The following is a 21,427-nucleotide window of genomic DNA, read 5'->3' as shown; positions in this document are numbered from 1 at the left end:
TGGCCTAAGCATGTAGACTTCCAGATCTTTTATAACCATGAAAACTGGGTTAAATTTGTACCAATTAATGGAGGTTATGTCATTAGGTACAGTGCATTCAGAAAGTATTCAGACCCCTTGAATTCTTCCACATTTTGTTATGTTATGCCTTATTCTAAATTTGATTAAATATGTATTTTCCTCATCAATCTACACACAATACCCCATAATGACAAAGCAAAAACAGTTTTTTGGACATTTTTGCTAATTTATGAAAAATGTAAAATATCACATGAACTATTCAGACCCTTTACTCAGTACTTTGTTGAAGCCCCTTTGGCAGCGATTACCGCTTGGCACACCTGTATTTGGGGAGTTTCTCCCATTCTTCTCTGCAGATCCTCTCAAGCTCTGTCAGGCTGGATGGGGAGCGTTGCTGCACAGATATTTTCAGGTCAAGTTTGGGCTCTGGTTGGGCCACTCAAGGACATTCAGAGACTTGCCCCGAAGCCACTCCTGCGTTGTCTTGGCTGTGTGCTTAGGGTCGTTGTCCTGTTGGAAGGTGAACGTTCGCCCCTGTCTGAGGTCCTGAGCGCTCTGGAGCAGGTTTTCATCAAGGATCTCTCTGTACTTTGCTCTGTTCATCTTTGCCTCAATCCAGCCAGCTCTAGGAAGAGAGTCTTGGTGGTTCCAAACTTTTTCCATTTAAGAATGATGGAGGCCACTGCGTTCTTGGGGACCTTCAATGCTGCAGACATGTTCTGGTACCCTTCTCCAGATCTGTGCCTCGTCTCGGAGCTCTTCCATGGCTTAGTTTTTGCTCTGACATTCCCTGTCAACTGTGGGACATTACTGTATATAGACAGGTGTGTGCCTTTCCAAATCATGTCCAATCAATTAAATTGACCCCAGGTGGACTCCAATCAAGTTGTAAAAACGTCAAGGAGTTCAATTTCGAGTCTCATAGCGAAGGGTCTGAATACTTATGTAAATAAGGTATGTTTTTTAATTTTTTTATAAATAAGCTAAAATTTTTGATGGGGTATTGTGTGTAGATTGATACAAAAATAAAATATCTAATCCATTCTAGAATAAGGCTGTAACGTAACAAAAAGTGGAAAAAGGTCTGAATACTTTCCGAATGCCCTGTATGTCATTAGGTATGTCATTCCATGGACTTTGCCATGGGATAGGTCCAGACATCATTCTGTTGAACATCTTCGTTTTTTAATGGATTGGTTGCTATGAATAACTGACCGACCAAGGACATACTAAAACACCTCCCACGCCTATACTTATATCCAAAGCCAACAAGGAGGATTTTAGAAAGATCTATTCAATCAATAATTAAAGTAAAATAGAGATGCTGGAATGGCACAGCTATTTCAACTAAATCAGGAGCATAACAACACTACTTTACAGGTCACAAGAAAATAGGTAAGAAAATCACTTGGTGGCAGTAATTTGCTGATGTGAGGGACTTCCCTCCCTCCCTCAAACCTATACTCCCTGTTGGTTCTACGTTAACAAATGACCTTCAGCTCTCAGACCTGCTGTATACATAGAAATGCTTATTTCACCGGTGTAAGTCGTAAGCTGTGTTAATGGTTATTCCAGTGTACACAGGGAGGAGGCATTAGCAGGGACAGATATCCATCAATGTTGAGGTGTACAGAGACTTGTCCCCAGATGGTGTGGAGGTGTTACCTGAGAACTCAGTAAAGAAGAAGCTCCTGAACACATAAGGTCAGCCAGTGAATACTACTACATAAGGTCAGCCAGTGAATACTAGTACATAAGGTCAGCCAGTGAATACTACTACATAAGGTCAGACAGTGAATACTACTACATAAGGTCAGACAGTGAATACTACTACATAAGGTCAGCCAGTGAATACTACTACATAAGGTCAGCCAGTGAATACTACTACATAAGGTCAGCCAGTGAATACTAGTGCATAAGGTCAGACAGTGAATATTACTACATAAGGTCAGCCAGTGAATACTACTACATAAGGTCAGCCAGTGAATACTACTACATAAGGTCAGACAGTGAATACTACTACATAAGGTCAGACAGTGAATACTACTACATAAGGTCAGACAGTGAATACTACTACATAAGGTCAGACAGTGAATACTACTACATAAGGTCAGCCAGTGAATACTAGTACATAAGGTCAGCCAGTGAATACTACTACATAAGGTCAGCCAGTGAATACTAACACAAGTGTGTGCACTGCTCTTGATCAATCATAATAAGATAGATTGGAACGTTTCAGTCTATTAGAAAGTAATAAAGTTCAGCATTACACAGTGGATGCTAGTCCCCTAGGGGACTATACTATACAAATACAACAGCAGTGGATATAGTTGAGACTATACAAGTTGAGACTATAATAGTGTGTGTGTGTGTTGGGTACAGACCTGCTATTCTCTGAGTGGTTGTGTTGTCTGTCATGGCTGGCTCTAGGCATCATGGGGGATGAGAGGGTGGGGTCCCGCTGCATCTGAGAGGCCAATGATGATGGAGCTGTGTGAACACACCTGGGAGACACACACACACACACACACACACACACACACACACATACATACATAAACCTTACACATAACATGTCATAACATGATAGCGTCAACATGATAGAATCACGAGCTTGGTAAGAGATTGTAGCTGCAACACATTGGTGATATGCAGAGGTTCGTTATACCTAAACAACATCTGATATGAAATCTATCACTTTAAACTGAGCCTCAGTGATGAGGTTGCCAGGAGCTGCAGGATATTGCAGTGGAGCGCGATGCAAGACGTAGCACTCACAATAAACATCTGTTCATGTGCACAGATGCGCTTCTCGCAACATGATAGCTATGGAGCCTTGTGATTCATACTCTTAGTTGTTGCAGAAGTCGGCCTGATATTGCTGTTTACACCGTGCATCGCTGACTTCCTTCAATCTCAACAGATGCTTGTCTGCGTTTCTCACACATAAAATATAAACACACATAGTTGGTATTGTTCTGAACGTGACCATCCTACCCAACATGCATCTGAAAACACATTCTCAGTAAAACAAGAGACATTATGCAGAAATTGACAGAGTATATCTCCTGTCAGCTAGAGTGTGAATGGCAGCGGGGGTGATCAATACTCCTAAACACACACACACACACACACACACACACACACACACACACACACACACACACACACACACACGACCTCTCTAGTTCCCTCTGCTGTTGGCATGCAATACAACACCATTCTACCACATGACCTTGTAACCTGCCACTTCAAAATCAGGGTCAAATGTGGCCAATCAGGACAACAGGAGAGGCTGTTGATGCCTAGAATAGCTGTTGATTTGAAGTGTACACTCCAATCAAGTCTGAGTGGTAGGGTATAGTGTACCTCTTGAAGAGCTGGGTGTAGGCTCTGGGACTCTTCCCCATCAGAGCCTCTCTGACCAGCTGCTGCCGTCTGTGGATGGAGGCCATCTCCTATGGCCCAGAGAGAGAGATACAGTATTTAAACATGACGCTGTATCTGTGGATGGAGGCCAGCTCCTACGGCCCAGAGAGAGAGATACAGTATTTAAACATGACGCTGTATCTGTGGATGGAGGCCAGCTCCTACGGCCCAGAGAGAGATACAGTATTTAAACATGACGCTGTATCTGTGGATGGAGGCCAGCTCCTACGGCCCAGAGAGAGAGATACAGTATTTAAACATGACGCTGTATCTGTGGATGGAGGCCAGCTCCTACGGCCCAGAGAGAGAGATACAGTATTTAAACATGACGCTGTATCTCTGGATGGAGGCCAGCTCCTACGGCCCAGAGAGAGAGATACAGTATTTAAACATGACGCTGTATCTGTGGATGGAGGCCAGCTCCTACGGCCCAGAGAGAGAGATACAGTATTTAAACATGACGCTGTATCTGTGGATGGAGGCCAGCTCCTACGGCCCAGAGAGAGAGATACAGTATTTAAACATGACGCTGTATCTGTGGATGGAGGCCAGCTCCTACGGCCCAGAGAGAGAGATACAGTATTTAAACATGACGCTGTATCTGTGGATGGGGGCCAGCTCCTACGGCCCAGAGAGAGAGATACAGTATTTAAACATGACGCTGTATCTGTGGATGGAGGCCAGCTCCTACGGCCCAGAGAGAGAGATACAGTATTTAAACATGACGCTGTATCTGTGGATGGAGGCCAGCTCCTACGGCCCAGAGAGAGAGATACAGTATTTAAACATGACGCTGTATCTGTGGATGGAGGCCAGCTCCTACGGCCCAGAGAGAGATACAGTATTTAAACATGACGCTGTATCTGTGGATGGAGGCCAGCTCCTACGGCCCAGAGAGAGAGATACAGTATTTAAACATGACGCTGTATCTGTGGATGGAGGCCAGCTCCTACGGCCCAGAGAGAGAGATACAGTATTTAAACATGACGCTGTATCTGTGGATGGAGGCCAGCTCCTACGGCCCAGAGAGAGAGATACAGTATTTAAACATGATGCTGGCGTGGATGAATAAGGTTATCTAGCTCAGCAATAACAACCCTGATATCAATCAGTCAGATGATTGGGCTCGATCCCTCAAACTCAACTCTGGACCTCAAAGCCAGTTCCACTGCAGTTTGACATTGTTCCCCTCTAATCAGGGACTGATTTTGACCTGAGACACCAGGTGTGAGCAATTAATGATCAGGAAGAAGAGAAAACCAGCAGGCTCCGGACCTCGTGGGGTCAGAGTTGAGTATCTCTGATCTAGATCACTGTGATCAACAGCACAAGGCAGACAGACTTGGTACCTAGGGTTCACCTAGGGTTGCCAAACTACCTGTAATATAACCTGCCTTACTGACCCTAGGTGTACGACTCCTGTCCTCCAGGTATACAGTCCAGCTGTATTCTCTTTCTTCCTGACACTACGTTGATTAATCAATGTTTGGCCAGAGAGTGCACACACCTGGTCCCTCGGGACTGGATCAGTCAGATCCAACTAATCAACTGCTCGCCAAGACCTTGATTGGTTGAATCAGACAAATTAGTGCTGGGCTGAAACAAAAGCCTGAATACCATAGTTGACCAGGTGCAGGCTTGGTGACTACTGACGTGTGTGTGTGTGTGTGTTGTGACTCACTGCTGAGGTCTTCTGTGGGGTGAGCTGGGCCTGGACCTTGTTGTAGTACTTCCTACAGTTGTGGTCTGAGGGGTCCATGTCTGGAGTGGAGCAGGACATAAAGACTGTCTCTGTTCTGGTGGAGGGGGCTGGGGACGCCTCGTCCACTAGGGAGTCCCTCTTCAACTCTGTCACAGATGCTGACACGTTAATGACACACTTGATCGCACATATATGTGCTGTAATGCACACAAACCCCTACCTGTGGTGGTGCTCTGGTCCTCTCCTCCCTGCTCCTCCACTCCCAGATAGTCCTTCACCACCTGCCTCAGGGTTCTGTATGCCTCCACTGGCTCATCTGAACACACACACACTATTAAAACAATCTCCATACATTTGTACAGCAAGTCTGCGTATCTTTCTTCGCATCCCGGTCGTGTCCACGCGCACACACACGCACGCACACACACACACACACGTCCCTCGCCAGACTTTAGATTATTTAGATAATCTCTTAAAGTAACGGTCCAGCGTTTCCAGATTTCTCAGAAATATGACCTATCATTTATTACAATATGCGTGAAATAGTTTTCCTTCCAAAATATGGTAATTAAGTATGTTAAAAAGCAGATTTTCTGGTTTGGAATGGTGTGGGCGTATACCGGTCATTAAAAATATTCACGCGAGTAGGCCGCTGATTGGCTATATTAACCGGTAAGTAAATAGCAAGCATTTTTTAAATGGTCTGTTTGAGATACAAGTTTGAGGTGGGGGGTTTCTTCTCTCTAATTTATGCTTTGGACACAAATATGAATAAAGGACACGCCAACAACATTATTTGGGTAAGAGATAAGAGAACATGAACTTTTAAAAATAAGATTTTCACTGGACCGTTGTTGGTAGTTTCTATAGGAACGCACATTTGGGTGTGGCCAGACATTTTTTGTTTCTTTATATGGTAGGACACAGGTCAAGTCTGAAAGCTTTAGTTGGTTCATGGAGTGAAAACCATCACAAGAACCATTAAAACCATGATAGACAACATGGGTATGCATCTACAGTACCAGTCAAAAGTTTGAACACACCTACTCATTCCAGGGTTTTTATTATTTAAAAAAAACTATTTTCTACATTGTAGAATACTATTGAAGACATCATAACACATAATATAATAACACATATGGAATCCTGTCGTAACCAAAAAAGTGTTAAACAAATAAAAATAGATCTTATTTTATATTTGAGATTCTTCGAAGTAGCCACCCTTTGCCTTGATGACAGCTTTGCACACTCTTGGCATTCTCTCAACCAGCTTCATGAGGTAGTCACCTGGAATGCATTTCAATTAACAGGTGTGCCTTGTTAAAAGTGAATTTGTGGAATTTCATTCCTTCTTAATTTTTGCCAATTAGTTGTGTTGTGACACAACAAAACGTGGAAAAGGTCAAGGGGTGTTTGTACCTGAGTGGCCTAGTTACAGTTTTCACCTCAATCGGCTTGAAAATCTATGGCAAGACTTGAAAATGTCTGTCAAGCAATGATCAGAAACCAACTTGACAGTTTGAAGAATTTATCATGTGTAAATATTGTACAATCCAGGTGTGCAAAGCTCTTAGAGACTAACCCAGAAAGACTCACAGCTGTAATCGCTGCCAAAGCTGATTCTAACATGTATTGACTCAGGGGTATGAATACTTGTGTAAATTAGATATTTCTATATTTCATAATCACATTTCTAAAAACAAGTTTTGACTTTGTCATTAAGGGGTATTGTGTGTAAAAAACAAACATATTTAATCCATTTTGAATTCAGGCTGTAATACAACAAAATGTGGAATATAAGTCAAGGGGTATGAATACTTTCTGAAGGGACTGCATACCTATATATCTATATTCTATATACTGGTCTGCATCATCATCAGCTACGTACCACAGGGGATGACGTTGTCGAAGAAGCCTGGGCGCTCTCTGTTGATCAGTGCGTATGTATCCACGCGGGCTACAGCCGTATCTATCTGGGTCTGGGTGTACAGAGCTCTGGTCCTCAGCCGCCTGCCGTACTGCTCCTTGTCTGTGGGGATCATCAGGATGTAACGTGGCTCAAAGTGGCTGTTCTTCAGACTGAACACGCCCTGGGAGAACAGTATACAGAAAATGAGCCTTTCAATTTCCTGCTGCTATGTGAATGTGTGTGTGTTGACGCCCACCTCCAGCTCCATGTGCACACAGCAGGCCAGGCCCTCCCCGGCCACGTCTTCTATGGCCTCACGAGACAGACCATACCAGTGGCCCGCATACTGCATCGTCTGGAGGAATTTACCCTGAGAGAGAGAAGACAGACAATGGAAGAGCAGAGGGAGAAGGAAAGAAAGAGAGACAGACAGACGGAGGGAGACCGAGAGAGGGAGACCGGGGGGGAGACAAAAAGAAAGAAAACAAAAGTTAACAGAAAGCTGTAAGTTGGGACAGTCAACTATCGTGGGGTGCAACATTTACTTAGTTAAGAGTCAAATTCATATTCCAAAATGGAAGTGGTCTTCGATGGACCTACTGGGTCCTTCACGACCCCTGCTATGTCCAGAGAAGAGTAACAACCGCAGCTATAATGTCTCCACCTGTGAGGTGAACACCTGACCCTGCAGTCAGAGGTACCATCACTTCCCCTGCTACCCTGTAGTTCACACAGCCGCTCCCTTTGACCCCTCGTCTACTTGCACCTGGGGCCGATATGCTCGGCGTTACGATCCATCACGCTTTACGACCCTACGGACTGCTCTGAGGACTGTAGTCTACTCTCAAGGTAGGCTACACTTCCCCCAATATTCAGATAGAAATGGAACACATAGAATTGGTAAGGCTCTCATGCCCACATTCTAGATATTACATTTCTAGTTGATTATCTGATATAAGTTGTGCCCTACTGACTATTGAGAGACTCCCTCAGGAGCTCGTCAGGAGCTCATGCTTAACTTCACCCCCTACTTTTAGAGGGTTGGAAACCATCAGGCCCAAATTACAAAGCACCCTTATCGTTCCTCTGTTGACAGGCTAATTGGAACAATAAAACAAGCACAAGGACCTACTGATTGAGGCACATTTTCGGGATGGAGCTGCTGTGTGTGTGTGTGTGTGTGTGGTTGGGCATACGAGTCTGATGTACAGTGCATTGTGTGTAGATTGATGAGGATTTATTTGATCCATTTTAGAATAAGGCTGTAACGTAACAAAATGTGGAGAAAGTGAAGGGGTCTGAATACTTTTAGAATGCCCTGTATGTTTCTGTCTCCATCTGAAATGGTCTGACGTGGTCTGAATGATCCAGGGAGTCTGTGATGTATGTATGTGATAAGGGAGGAAGGGTCTCCACCTTCCTCTGTACTTAAGCCTATGCACGGTTAGGATCCCCACTTCACCTGAGACACTACCTCTGTACTTTAGAGTGTGCACGGTTAGGATCCCCACTTCACCTGAGACACTACCTCTGTACTTTAGAGTGTGCACGGTTAGGATCCCCACTTCACCTGAGACACTACCTCTGTACTTTACAGTGTGCATGGTTAGGATCCCCACTTCACCTGAGATACTACCTCTGTACTTTAGAGTGTGCACGGTTAGGATCCCCACTTCACCTGAGACACTACCTCTGTACTTTACAGTGTGCATGGTTAGGATCCCCACTTCACCTGAGATACTACCTCTGTACTTTAGAGTGTGCACGGTTAGGATCCCCACTTCACCTGAGACACTACCTCTGTACTTTACAGTGTGCATGGTTAGGATCCCCACTTCAAAGGTTTTCCTCCTAATATCTCTGTGAGAGAGATCTCTATTTATTAAGGCCCCATGGCGCTTCCATATTTACCTTTAGGAAGACAAATGAATGGGCCTGAAGTTAAAAGCCGGTTGGCTGGGCAGGCATACTCTACAGTACCTCAGGCCCCCCGTGTAGGATATCTAGGACTTCTTCCTTTGGGAATATGGTATAACTCTTGTGCTTTGAAGTGTCAAAAGTGTTAGATATAAGGAAATATATTTAAGTAGCCAATAACTGAGTATGACATAATTTACTGTCTTTTAGAGTTAAGAGAACTACTTACAAAACTTCAAACCAGAAGACTTGTCAAGTCTGGGCTACACACATTTGCACAAAATAAATTGCTGTCTGGATGAACAGCGCCTTCGGAAAGTATGCTGACCCTTGACTTGGTCCACGTTTTGTCAGGTTACAGCCTTTTTAAAAATTAATCTACCGGTACACACGATACCCCATAATGACAAAGAGAAAACAGATGTATGACAAAAACACAACTGAAATATCACATCTACATACACTACCTTTCAAAAGTTTGGGGTAACACCTAGAAATGTCCTTGTTTTCCATGAAAACATACATGAAATGAGTTGCAAAATGAATAGGAAATATAGTCAAGACGTTGACAAGGTTTTATGATTTTTAATTTAAATAATAATTGTGTCCTTCAAACTTTGCTTTCGTCAAAGAATCCTCCATTTGTAGCAATTACAGCCATGCAGACCTTTGGCATTCTAGTTGTCAATTTGTTGAGGTAATCTGAAGAGATTTCACCCCATGCTTCCTGAAGCACCTCCCACAAATTGGATTGGTTTGATGGGCCCTTCTTACGTACCATACGGTCAAGCTGCTCCCACAACGGATCAATAGGGTTGAGATCCAGTGCTGGCCATTCCATTATACCCGTCTGCGCATTATGCCCTGAATATATTCTACCATGCCCAGAAATCTGCTCCTTTTATTCTCTGTCCCCAACGCTCTAGGCGACCAGTTTTGATAGCCTTTAGCCGCACCCTCATTCTACTCCTCCTCTGTTCCGCAGGTGATGTGGAGGTAAACCCAGGCCCTGCATGTCCCCAGGCACCCTCATTTGTTGACTTCTGTGATCGAAAAAGCCTTGGTTTCATGCATGTCAACATCAGAAGCCTCCTCCCTAAGTTTGTTTTACTCACTGCTTTAGCACACTCTGCTAACCCTGATGTCCTTGCCGTGTCTGAATCCTGGCTCAGGAAGGCCACCAAAAATTCTGAGATTTCCATACCCAACTATAACATCTTCCGTCAAGATAGAACTGCCAAAGGGGGAGGAGTTGCAGTCTACTGCAGAGATAGCCTGCAAAGTAATGTCATACTTTCCAGGTCCATACCCAAACAGTTCGAACTACTAATTTTGAAAATTACTCTCTCCAGAAATAAGTCTCTCACTGTTGCCGCCTGCTACCGACCCCCCTCAGCTCCCAGCTGTGCCCTGGACACCATTTGTGAATTGATCGCCCCCCCATCTAGCTTCAGAGTTTGTTCTGTTAGGTGACCTAAACTGGGATATGCTTAACACCCCGGCAGTCCTACAATCTAAGCTAGATGCCCTCAATCTCACACAAATCATCAAGGAACCCACCAGGTACAACCCTAACTCTGTAAACAAGGGCACCCTCATAGACGTCATCCTGACCAACTGGCCCTCCAAATACACCTCCGCTGTCTTCAACCAGGATCTCAGCGATCACTGCCTCATTGCCTGTATCCACTACGGAGCCGCAGTCAAACGACCACCCCTCATCACTGTCAAACGCTCCCTAAAACACTTCTGTGAGCAGGCCTTTCTAATCGACCTGGCCCGGGTATCCTGGAAGGACATTGACCTCATCCCGTCAGTTGAGGATGCCTGGTCATTCTTTAAAAGTAACTTCCTCACCATTTTAGATAAGCATGCTCCGTTCAAAAAATGCAGAACTAAGAACAGATACAGCCCTTGGTTCACTCCAGACCTGACTGCCCTCGACCAGCACAAAAACATCCTGTGGCGGACTGCAATAGCATCGAATAGTCCCCGCGATATGCAACTGTTCAGGGAAGTCAGGAACCAATACACGCAGTCAGTCAGGAAAGCTAAGGCCAGCTTCTTCAGGCAGAAGTTTGCATCCTGTAGCTCCAACTCCAAAAAGTTCTGGGACACTGTGAAGTCCATGGAGAACAAGAGCACCTCCTCCCAGCTGCCCACTGCACTGAGGCTAGGTAACACGGTCACCACCGATAAATCCATGATTATCGAAAACTTCAACAAGCATTTCTCAACGGCTGGCCATGCCTTCCGCCTGGCTACTCCAACCTCGGCCAACAGCTCCGCCCCCCCCCCGCAGCTACTCGCCCAAGCCTCTCCAGGTTCTCCTTTACCCAAATCCAGATAGAAGATGTTCTGAAAGAGCTGCAAAACCTGGACCCGTACAAATCAGCTGGGCTTGACAATCTGGACCCTCTATTTCTGAAACTATCCGCCGCCATTGTCGCAACCCCTATTACCAGCCTGTTCAACCTCTCATATCGTCTGAGATCCCCAAGGATTGGAAAGCTACCGCAGTCATCCCCCTCTTCAAAGGGGGAGACACCCTGGACCCAAACTGTTACAGACCTATATCCATCCTGCCCTGCCTATCTAAGGTCTTCGAAAGCCAAGTTAACAAACAGGTCACTGACCATCTCGAATCCCACCGTACCTTCTCCGTTGTGCAATCTGGTTTCCGAGCCGGTCACGGGTGCACCTCAGCCACACTCAAGGTACTAAACGATATCATAACCGCCATCGATAAAAGACAGTACTGTGCAGCCGTCTTCATCGACCTTGCCAAGGCTTTCGACTCGGTCAATCACCATATTCTTATCGGCAGACTCAGTAGCCTCGGTTTTTCGGATGACTGCCTTGCCTGGTTCACCAATTACTTTGCAGACAGAGTTCAGTGTGTCAAATCGGAGGGCATGCTGTCCGGTCCTCTGGCAGTCTCTATGGGGGTGCCACAGGGTTCAATCCTCGGGCCGACTCTTTTTTCTGTATATATCAATGATGTTGCTCTTGCTGCGGGCGATTCCCTGATCCACCTCTACGCAGACGACACCATTCTATATACTTCCGGCCCGTCCTTGGACACTTCGCTATCTAACCTCCAAGCGAGCTTCAATGCCATACAACACTCCTTCCGTGGCCTCCAACTGCTCTTAAACGCTAGTAAAACCAAATGCATGCTTTTCAACCGTTCGCTGCCTGCACCTGACCAGCATCACCACCCTGGATGGCTCCGACCTTGAATATGTGGACATCTATAAGTACCTAGGTGTCTGGTTAGACTGTAAACTCTCCTTCCAGACTCATATCAAACATCTCCAATCGAAAATCAAATCAAGAGTCGGCTTTCTATTCCGCAACAAAGCCTCCTTCACTCACGCCGCCAAGCTTACCCTAGTAAAACCGACTATCCTACCGATCCTCGACTTCGGCGATGTCATCTACAAAATTGCTTCCAACACTCTACTCAGCAAACTGGATGCAGTTTATCACAGTGCCATCCGTTTTGTCACTAAAGCACCTTATACCACCCACCACTGTGACTTGTATGCTCTAGTCGGCTGGCCCTCGCTACATATTTGTCGCCAGACCCACTGGCTCCAGGTCATCTACAAGTCCATGCTAGGTAAAGCTCCGCCTTATCTCAGTTCACTGGTCACGATGGCAACACCCATCCGTAGCACGCGCTCCAGCAGGTGTATCTCACTGATCATCCCTAAAGCCAACACCTCATTTGGCCCCCTTTCGTTCCAGTTCTCTGCTGCCTGTGACTGGAACGAATTGCAAAAATCGCTGAAGTTGGAGACTTTTATCTCCCTCACCAACTTCAAACATCTGCTATCTGAGCAGCTAACCGATCGCTGCAGCTGTACATAGTCTATCGGTAAACAGCCCACTCATTTTTACCTACCTCATCCCCATACTGTTTTTATTTATTTACTTTTCTGCTCTTTTGCACACCAATATCTCTACCTGTACATGACCATCTGATCATTTATCACTCCAGTGTTAATCTGCAAAATTGTATTATTCGCCTACCTCCTCATGCCTCTTGCACACAATGTATATAGACTCCCCTTTTTTTTCTACTGTGTTATTGACTTGTTAATTGTTTACTCCATGTGTAACTCTGTGTTGTCTGTTCACACTGCTATGCTTTATCTTGGCCAGGTCGCAGTTGCAAATTAGAACTTGTTCTCAACTAGCCTACCTGGTTAATAAAGGTGAAATAATTAAAAAAAAATAGACAGCTGACTGCTTCTTCCCTAAATAGTTATTGCATAGTTTGGAGCAGTGCTTTGGGTCATTGTCCTGTTGTAGGAGGAAATTGGCTCCAATTAATCGCCGTCCACAGGGTATGGCATGGCTTTGCAAAATGGAGTGATAGCCTTCCTTCTTCAAGATCCCTTTTACCCTGTACAAATCTCCCACTTTACCACCACCAAAGCACCCCCAGACCATCACATTGCCTCCACCATGCTTGACAGATGGTGTCAAGCACTCCTCCAGCATCTTTTCATTTTTACTGCATCTCACAAATGTTCTTCTTTGTGATCCGAACACTTTTATACAATCTTCCTCTGTCCAGTGTCTGTGTTCTTTTGCCCATCTTAATATTTTATTTGTATTGGCCAGTCTGAGATATGTATTTCTCTTTGCAACTCTGCCTAGAAGGCCAGCATCCCAGAGTCGCCTCTTCACTGTTGATGTTGAGACTGATGACTGGTGTTTTACGGTTACTATTTAATGAAGCTGCCAGTTAGGGACTTGTGAGGCGTCTGTTTCTCAAACTAGACACGCTAATGTACTTGTCCTCTTGCTCAGTTGTGCACCAGGGCCTCCCACTCCTCTTTCTATTCTGGTTAGAGCCAGTTTGCGCTGTTATGTGAAGGGAGTAGTACACAGCGTTGTACCAGATCTTCAGTTTCGTGGCAATTTCTTGCATGGAAGAGCCTTCATTTCTCAGAACAAGAATAGACTGACGAGTTTCAGAAGAAAGTTCTGTGTTTCTGGCCATTTTGAGCCTGTAATCGAACCCACAAATGCTGATTCTCCAGATACTCAACTAGTCTAAAGAAGGCCTGTTTTATTGCTTCTTTAATCCGCATAACAGTTTTCAACTGTGCTAACATAATTGCAAAAGGGGTTTCTAATGATCAATTAGCATTTTAAAAGGATAAACTTGGATTAGCTAACACAACGTGCCATTGGAACACTGGAGTGGTGGTTGATATGCAGAAAAAAAAAGAAAAAAAAGAGGAAAAATCTGCCTTTTCCAGCTACAACTCATTTACAACATAAAAAATGTCAACACTGTATTTCTGATCAATTAGATGGACAATTTGTTAATGGACAATTTGTTTTGCTTTTCTTTCAAAAACAAGGAAATTTCTAAGTGACCCCAAACTTTTGAACGGTAGTGTAAGTATTCAGACCCTTTGATGAAGCACCTTTGGCAGCAATTACAGCCCGAGTCTTATTGGGTATGACACTACAAGCTTGGCACACCTGTATTTGGGAAGTTTCTCCCATTCTTCTCTGCAGATCCTCTCAAGCTCAGTCAGGTTGGATGAGGAGCGTTGCTGCACAGCTATTTTCAGGTCTCTCTAGAGATGTTAGATTCAGTTCAAGACCGGGCTCTGGCTGGGCTGTGTGCTTAGGGTCATTGTCCTGTTGGAAGGTGAACGTTCGCCCCCAGTCTGAGGTCCTGAGCGCTCTGGAGCAGGTTTTCATCAAGGATCTCTCTGTACTTCGCTCTGTTCGTCTTTGCCTCAATCCCGAATAGTCTCCCGGTCCCTGCCGCTGAAAAACATCCCCACAGCATGATGCTGCCACCACCATGTTTCAGCGTAGTGTTTCCTCCAACCATGACGCTTGGCATTCAGGCCAAAGAGATCAATCTTGGTTTCATCAAACCAGATAATCTTGTTTATCATGGTCTGAGAGTCTTTGGGTGCCTTTTGGCAAACTAAAAGTGGGCTGTCATGTGCTTTTTACTGAGGAGTGGCTTCTGTCTGGCCACTCTACCATAAAGGCCTGAGTGCTGAAGAGATGGTTGTCTCCACAGAGGAACTCTAGAACTCTGTCAGTGAGACCATCAGGTTCTTGGTCACTTCCCTGACCAAGGCCCTTCTCCCCCGATTGCTCAGTTTGGCCGGCGGCCAGCTCTAGGAAGAGTCTTGGTGGTTCCAAACTTCTTCCATTTAAGAATAATGAAGGCCATTGTGTTCTTGGGGAACTTCAATGCTGCAGAAATGTTTCGGTACCCTTCACCAAATCTGAGCCTCAACAAAATCCTGTCTCGGAGCTCTACAGACAATTCCTTCGACATCATGGCTTAGTTTTTGCTCTGACATGCACTGTTGACTGTGGGACCTTATATAGACAGGTGTGTGCCTTTCCAAATCATGTCTAATCAATTGAATTTACCACAGCGGAACTCCAATCAAGTTGTATAAACATCTCAAGGATGATCAATGGAAACAGGATGCACCAGAGCTCAATTTCGAATCCCAGAGCAAAGCGTCTGAATATTTATGTAAATCTTACTTTAAAAAAGTGTTTTTGTTTGTTGACATTTGCAAAAAATTCTCAAAACCTGTTTCACTGCGTCATTATGAGGTATTGTGTGTAGATTTCTAAGGATTTGTAAGGTTGTAACGTAGCAAAATGTGGAAAAAGTCAAGGGATTTGAATACTTTCCGAAGACACTGTATATTTAAATTCTGAAGTACGATGAAGATGTGGTGTCATGGACAGGGCTAACCATGAATTGTTTAACCTTCACATTTTAACTTTACGAACGGAAATAATTTAAATTAATCTGAGACTGACACACTATCAGTGTGTTTGAGGGGATCAGTTTGAGCAAAGCAAGGGGCAGAATCGCTAACGTTAATCAAACAATGGATGCAAGGTGATTTGTTGATCAGTAATTCTGCTCAATCACACAGCAACATAGTCAATCTCAAACATGTACCATGTGAATCATGTTCTGAAACTCTTCCTCCGTGACAAAATGGTAGTCGCTCCCTTCCTCCTCCCCAAAGTAGGGACCCCTGGTGGTATGGCAGGTTCTGTGACAACAAGAGACAAATGGTTCCAATGACAATACAGCAATACATTCAAGCCAGCAACTCAACTTCATTGGTCATGTCCACAGTTTAGCAGGTGTTATGGCTGCAGCGAACTGCTTATGTTCCTATCAATCAATGCAGTAAATGTCAACAAGCGCACAATAATCCAACATTTAAAATAATCAAAAACTCCTAAGGATCATAATGGTATTGCAACACACCGAGACAGAATAACGGACAGACTAGACATATAGACGGACACATGCCACACACTCGCTTTGAGGGTAGCTCTCCAGGAACAGGGTTTGGGTTAAAACCTACAGGAGGGTAGCTCTCCAGGAACAGGGTTGGAGTTAAAACCTACAGGAGGGTAGCTCCCCAGGAACAGGGTTGGAGTTAAAACCTACAGGAGGGTAGCTCCCCAGGAACAGGGTTGGAGTTAAAACCTACAGGAGGGTAGCTCCCCAGGAACAGGGTTAGAGTTAAAACCTACAGGAGGGTAGCTCCCCAGGAACAGGGTTGGAGTTAAAACCTACAGGAGGGTAGCTCCCCAGGAACAGGGTTGGAGTTAAAACCTAAAGGAGGGTAGCTCTCCAGGAACAGGGTCTGGAGAACCCTGGTGTAGAGGTTTCTATTAAAACCAGCGTAAGGTGAGAGCCATAGACAAGCCATGTCCAGCAGATGTTCTTTTGATTCCAGCTCTCCAGTGTTCGTGCTCTCTACCACTATTTACTGCTTCTTATTTCTTCTATTGTCCGTGGTGGGGAACCTTGTTATTTATCACTCCCCATTGCTCATGTGTTGGAGGTATTGAACATCTGGTTTAACCGTGTGGAAGTATCATGTATCTATGGATGGGGAACCAGAGGGGATCCTCGTGAAATATATTTAGTACCATCCTAAACAATAACCCTAACCCTCACCTCTAGGCTAACCCTAGCCTTCACCTCTAGGCTAACCCTAGCCTTCACCTCTAGGCTAACCCTAGCCTTCACCTCTAGGCTAACCCTAGCCTTCACCTCTAGGCTAACCCTAGCCTTCACCTCTAGGCTAACCCTAGCCTTCACCTCTAGGCTAACCCTAGCCTTCACCTCTAGGCTAACCCTAGCCTTCACCTCTAGGCTAACCCTAGCCTTCACCTCTAGGCTAACCCTAGCCTTCACCTCTAGGCTAACCCTAGCCTTCACCTCTGTGACCAGGCCTTCTCATATTTAAGATGACTGCATCCTTTGATAAAGTCTATTCCAATAAGCACAAAGTCCTAGAAGCAAGCTGGCCAAAAGTAGTGCACTATATATGGAAAAGTGTGCATTTATGGATGCACACAAGCCCCCAGAGTTTGGCCACAGCTTGCCAAAAGTAGTGCACTACTATGTAGGAAATAGGGTACCATTTGGCCCTTGGGACTCACCCGTAGGCGAAGAAGTCTTTGAACTCTCGGCAGAGCTTGTGGGCCAGCTCTCTCTTCCCACAAGCCTGGGGCCCAGTCAACACCAGCATGGGGTAGGGAGAGTCAAGACTGGGCAGGGTGCTGGGACACACGCACACAGCAACACATGGATGACACAGTACACCATTTAGAGAGAGGGAGAGCACAAGGATAAAGAGTCTAGGAGGTACTTTACCATTGTTCAGGACAACAAGCCAATCAGAAAAATCAGATTTTTCTAGGCCAGGGGATAGGTCAGTTTCTATGATGTATAAATAGAGCATAAATGTCAGAAAAGCTACGTTTCTTCATTTTTAAAGATTGCGAGCACAAGTTAATTTAGTATGTAAGCTTTATTTAGAATATTCATCGTGTCGACTTCTGATTGGCTGAAAGTCGTGTTCTAAGGAGGGTAGTCCAGTCAGGTTAGTTGGCGGATCGTGCTGTTTTTACCTGTCGTAGATGACCTGGGGCTGCATCAGCTGGTATACCATGTGACTCATGTGCTCCCTGGCTGCCACCACCTCCAGAGGAGGGTCGTACTTGTTCACAGCTGAGACCTGGAGAACACAGGGGGAGACGTTCATATGTAACAATGTTCACAGCAGACACCTGGAGAACACAGGGGGAGACGTTCATATGTCACAATGTTCCCAGCAGACACCTGGAGAACACAGGGGGAGACGTTCATATGTAACAATGTTCACAGCTGAGACCTGGAGAACACAGGGGGAGACGTTCATATGTAACAATGTTCACAGCAGAGACCTGGAGAACACAGGGGGAGACGTTCATATGTAACAATGTTCACAGCAGACACCTGGAGAACACAGGGGGAGACGTTCATATGTCACAATGTTCACAGCTGAGACCTGGAGAACACAGGGGAGACGTTCATATGTTCAATGTTTAGCAGACACCTGGAGAACACAGGGGAGACGTTCATATGTAACAATGTTCACAGCAGACACCTGGAGAACACAGGGGGAGACGTTCATATGTTACAATGTTCACAGCAGACACCTGGAGAACACAGGGGGAGACGTTCATATGTCACAATGTTCACAGCTGAGACCTGGAGAACACAGGGGGAGACGTTCATATGTAACAATGTTCACAGCAGACACCTGGAGAACACAGGGGGAGACGTTCATATGTTACAATGTTCACAGCAGACACCTGGAGAACACAGGGGGAGACGTTCATATGTCACAATGTTCACAGCTGAGAAGTGGAGAACACAGGGGGAGACGTTCATATGTCACAATGTTCACAGCAGACACCTGGAGAACACAGGGGGAGACGTTCATATGTAACAATGTTCACATGAGACCTGGAGAACACAGGGGAGACGTTCATATGTCACAATGTTCACAGCAGACACCTGGAGAACACAGGGGGAGACGTTCATATGTAACAATGTTCACAGCAGACACCTGGAGAACACAGGGGGAGACGTTCATATGTCACAATGTTCACAGCAGACACCTGGAGAACACAGGGGGAGACGTTCATATGTAACAATGTTCACAGCTGAGACCTGGAGAACACAGGGGGAGACGTTCATATGTAACAATGTTCACAGCTGACACCTGGAGAACACAGGGGGAGACGTTCATATGTAACAATGTTCACAGCTGAGACCTGGAGAACACAGGGGGAGACGTTCATATGTAACAATGTTCACAGCAGACACCTGGAGAACACAGGGGGAGACGTTCATATGTAACAATGTTCACAGCAGACACCTGGAGAACACAGGGGGAGACGTTCATATGTCACAATGTTCACAGCAGACACCTGGAGAACACAGGGGGAGACGTTCATATGTAACAATGTTCACAGCAGACACCTGGAGAACACAGGGGGAGACGTTCATATGTAACAATGTTCACAGCAGACACCTGGAGAACACAGGGGGAGACGTTCATATGTCACAATGTTCACAGCTGAGACCTGGAGAACACAGGGGGAGACGTTCATATGTTACAATGTTCACAGCAGACACCTGGAGAACACAGGGGGAGACGTTCATATGTTACAATGTTCACAGCAGACACCTGGAGAACACAGGGGGAGACGTTCATATGTCACAATGTTCACAGCTGAGACCTGGAGAACACAGGGGGAGACGTTCATATGTCACAATGTTCACAGCAGACACCTGGAGAACACAGGGGAGACGTTCATATGTAACAATGTTCACAGCAGACACCTGGAGAACACAGGGGGAGACGTTCATATGTAACAATGTTCACAGCAGACACCTGGAGAACACAGGGGGAGACGTTCATATGTCACAATGTTCACAGCAGACACCTGGAAAACACAGGGGGAGACGTTCATATGTAACAATGTTCACAGCTGACACCTGGAGAACACAGGGGGAGACGTTCATATGTAACAATGTTCACAGCTGAGACCTGGAGAACACAGGGGGAGACGTTCATATGTAACAATGTTCACAGCAGACACCTGGAGAACACAGGGGGAGACGTTCATATGTCACAATGTTCACAGCAGACACCTGGAGAACACAGGGGGAGACGTTCATATGTCACAATGTTCACAGCAGACACCTGGAGAACACAGGGGGAGACGTTCATATGTAACAATGTTCACAGCTGAGACCTGGAGAACACAGGGGGAGACGTTCATATGTCACAATGTTCACAGCAGACACCTGGAGAACACAGGGGGAGACGTTCATATGTAACAATGTTCACAGCTGAGACCTGGAGAACACAGGGGGAGACGTTCATATGTCACAATGTTCACAGCTGAGACCTGGAGAACACAGGGGGAGACGTTCATATGTAACAATGTTCACAGCTGAGACCTGGAGAACACAGGGGGAGACGTTCATATGTCACAATGTTCACAGCAGACACCTGGAGAACACAGGGGGAGACGTTCATATGTAACAATGTTCACAGCTGAGACCTGGAGAACACAGGGGGAGACGTTCATATGTCACAATGTTCACAGCTGAGACCTGGAGAACACAGGGGGAGACGTTCATATGTAACAATGTTCACAGCAGACACCTGGAGAACACAGGGGGAGACGTTCATATGTAACAATGTTCACAGCAGACACCTGGAGAACACAGGGGGAGACGTTCATATGTCACAATGTTCACAGCAGACACCTGGAGAACACAGGGGGAGACGTTCATATGTAACAATGTTCACAGCAGACACCTGGAGAACACAGGGGGAGACGTTGATATGTAACAATGTTCACAGCAGACACCTGGAGAACACAGGGGGAGACGTTCATATGTAACAATGTTCACAGCAGACACCTGGAGAACACAGGGGGAGACGTTCATATGTAACAATGTTCACAGCTGAGACCTGGAGAACACAGGGGGAGACGTTCATATGTAACAATGTTCACAGCAGACACCTGGAGAACACAGGGGGAGATGTTCATATGTCACAATGTTCCCAGCAGACACCTGGAGAACACAGGGGGAGACGTTCATATGTCACAATGTTCACAGCAGACACCTGGAGAACACAGGGGGAGACGTTCATATGTAACAATGTTCACAGCAGACACCTGGAGAACACAGGGGGAGACGTTCATATGTCACATTGCCTTACTTCAAGTCAGTCCTATCTAGAAGTAACGTACATACAGTCAGAAGATTACATACACCTCAGCCAAATACATTTAAACTCCGTTTTTCACAATTCCTGACATTTAATCCTCGTAAAAATTCCCTGTCTTAGGTCAGTTAGGATCACCACTTTATTTTAAGAATGTGAAATGTCAGAATAATAGTACAGAGAATGATTTATTTCAGCTTTTATTTCTTTCATCACATTCCCAGTGGGTCAGAAGTTTACATACACTCAATTAGTATTTGGGAGCATTGCCCCTTTATATAAATATCCCCATAACATGAACATTAAATGAAAGAAACCGGTATTCAA

The 21,427-nt window shown here is 45.3% G+C and overlaps 1 protein-coding gene across 1 annotated transcript in view; it reads right to left on the bottom strand.

Annotated features, from left to right (window-relative positions):
* Positions 1 to 21,427, bottom strand: part of lrguk (leucine-rich repeats and guanylate kinase domain containing) — a 44,361-nt gene that overhangs the window by 4,595 nt on the left and 18,339 nt on the right. The window contains 9 exon segments of the mRNA XM_065021457.1: positions 2,406 to 2,525; positions 3,391 to 3,479; positions 5,132 to 5,310; positions 5,373 to 5,468; positions 7,041 to 7,242; positions 7,318 to 7,431; positions 15,958 to 16,054; positions 17,466 to 17,585; positions 17,937 to 18,043. Of these exon segments, the coding sequence (XP_064877529.1) occupies positions 2,406 to 2,525; positions 3,391 to 3,479; positions 5,132 to 5,310; positions 5,373 to 5,468; positions 7,041 to 7,242; positions 7,318 to 7,431; positions 15,958 to 16,054; positions 17,466 to 17,585; positions 17,937 to 18,043 (1,124 nt within the window).

This window comes from Oncorhynchus nerka, linkage group LG8, assembly GCF_034236695.1.
Source record: "Oncorhynchus nerka isolate Pitt River linkage group LG8, Oner_Uvic_2.0, whole genome shotgun sequence".
Lineage (NCBI taxonomy): Eukaryota > Metazoa > Chordata > Actinopteri > Salmoniformes > Salmonidae > Oncorhynchus > Oncorhynchus nerka.
This window is presented reverse-complemented; position numbering and strand designations above follow the sequence as displayed.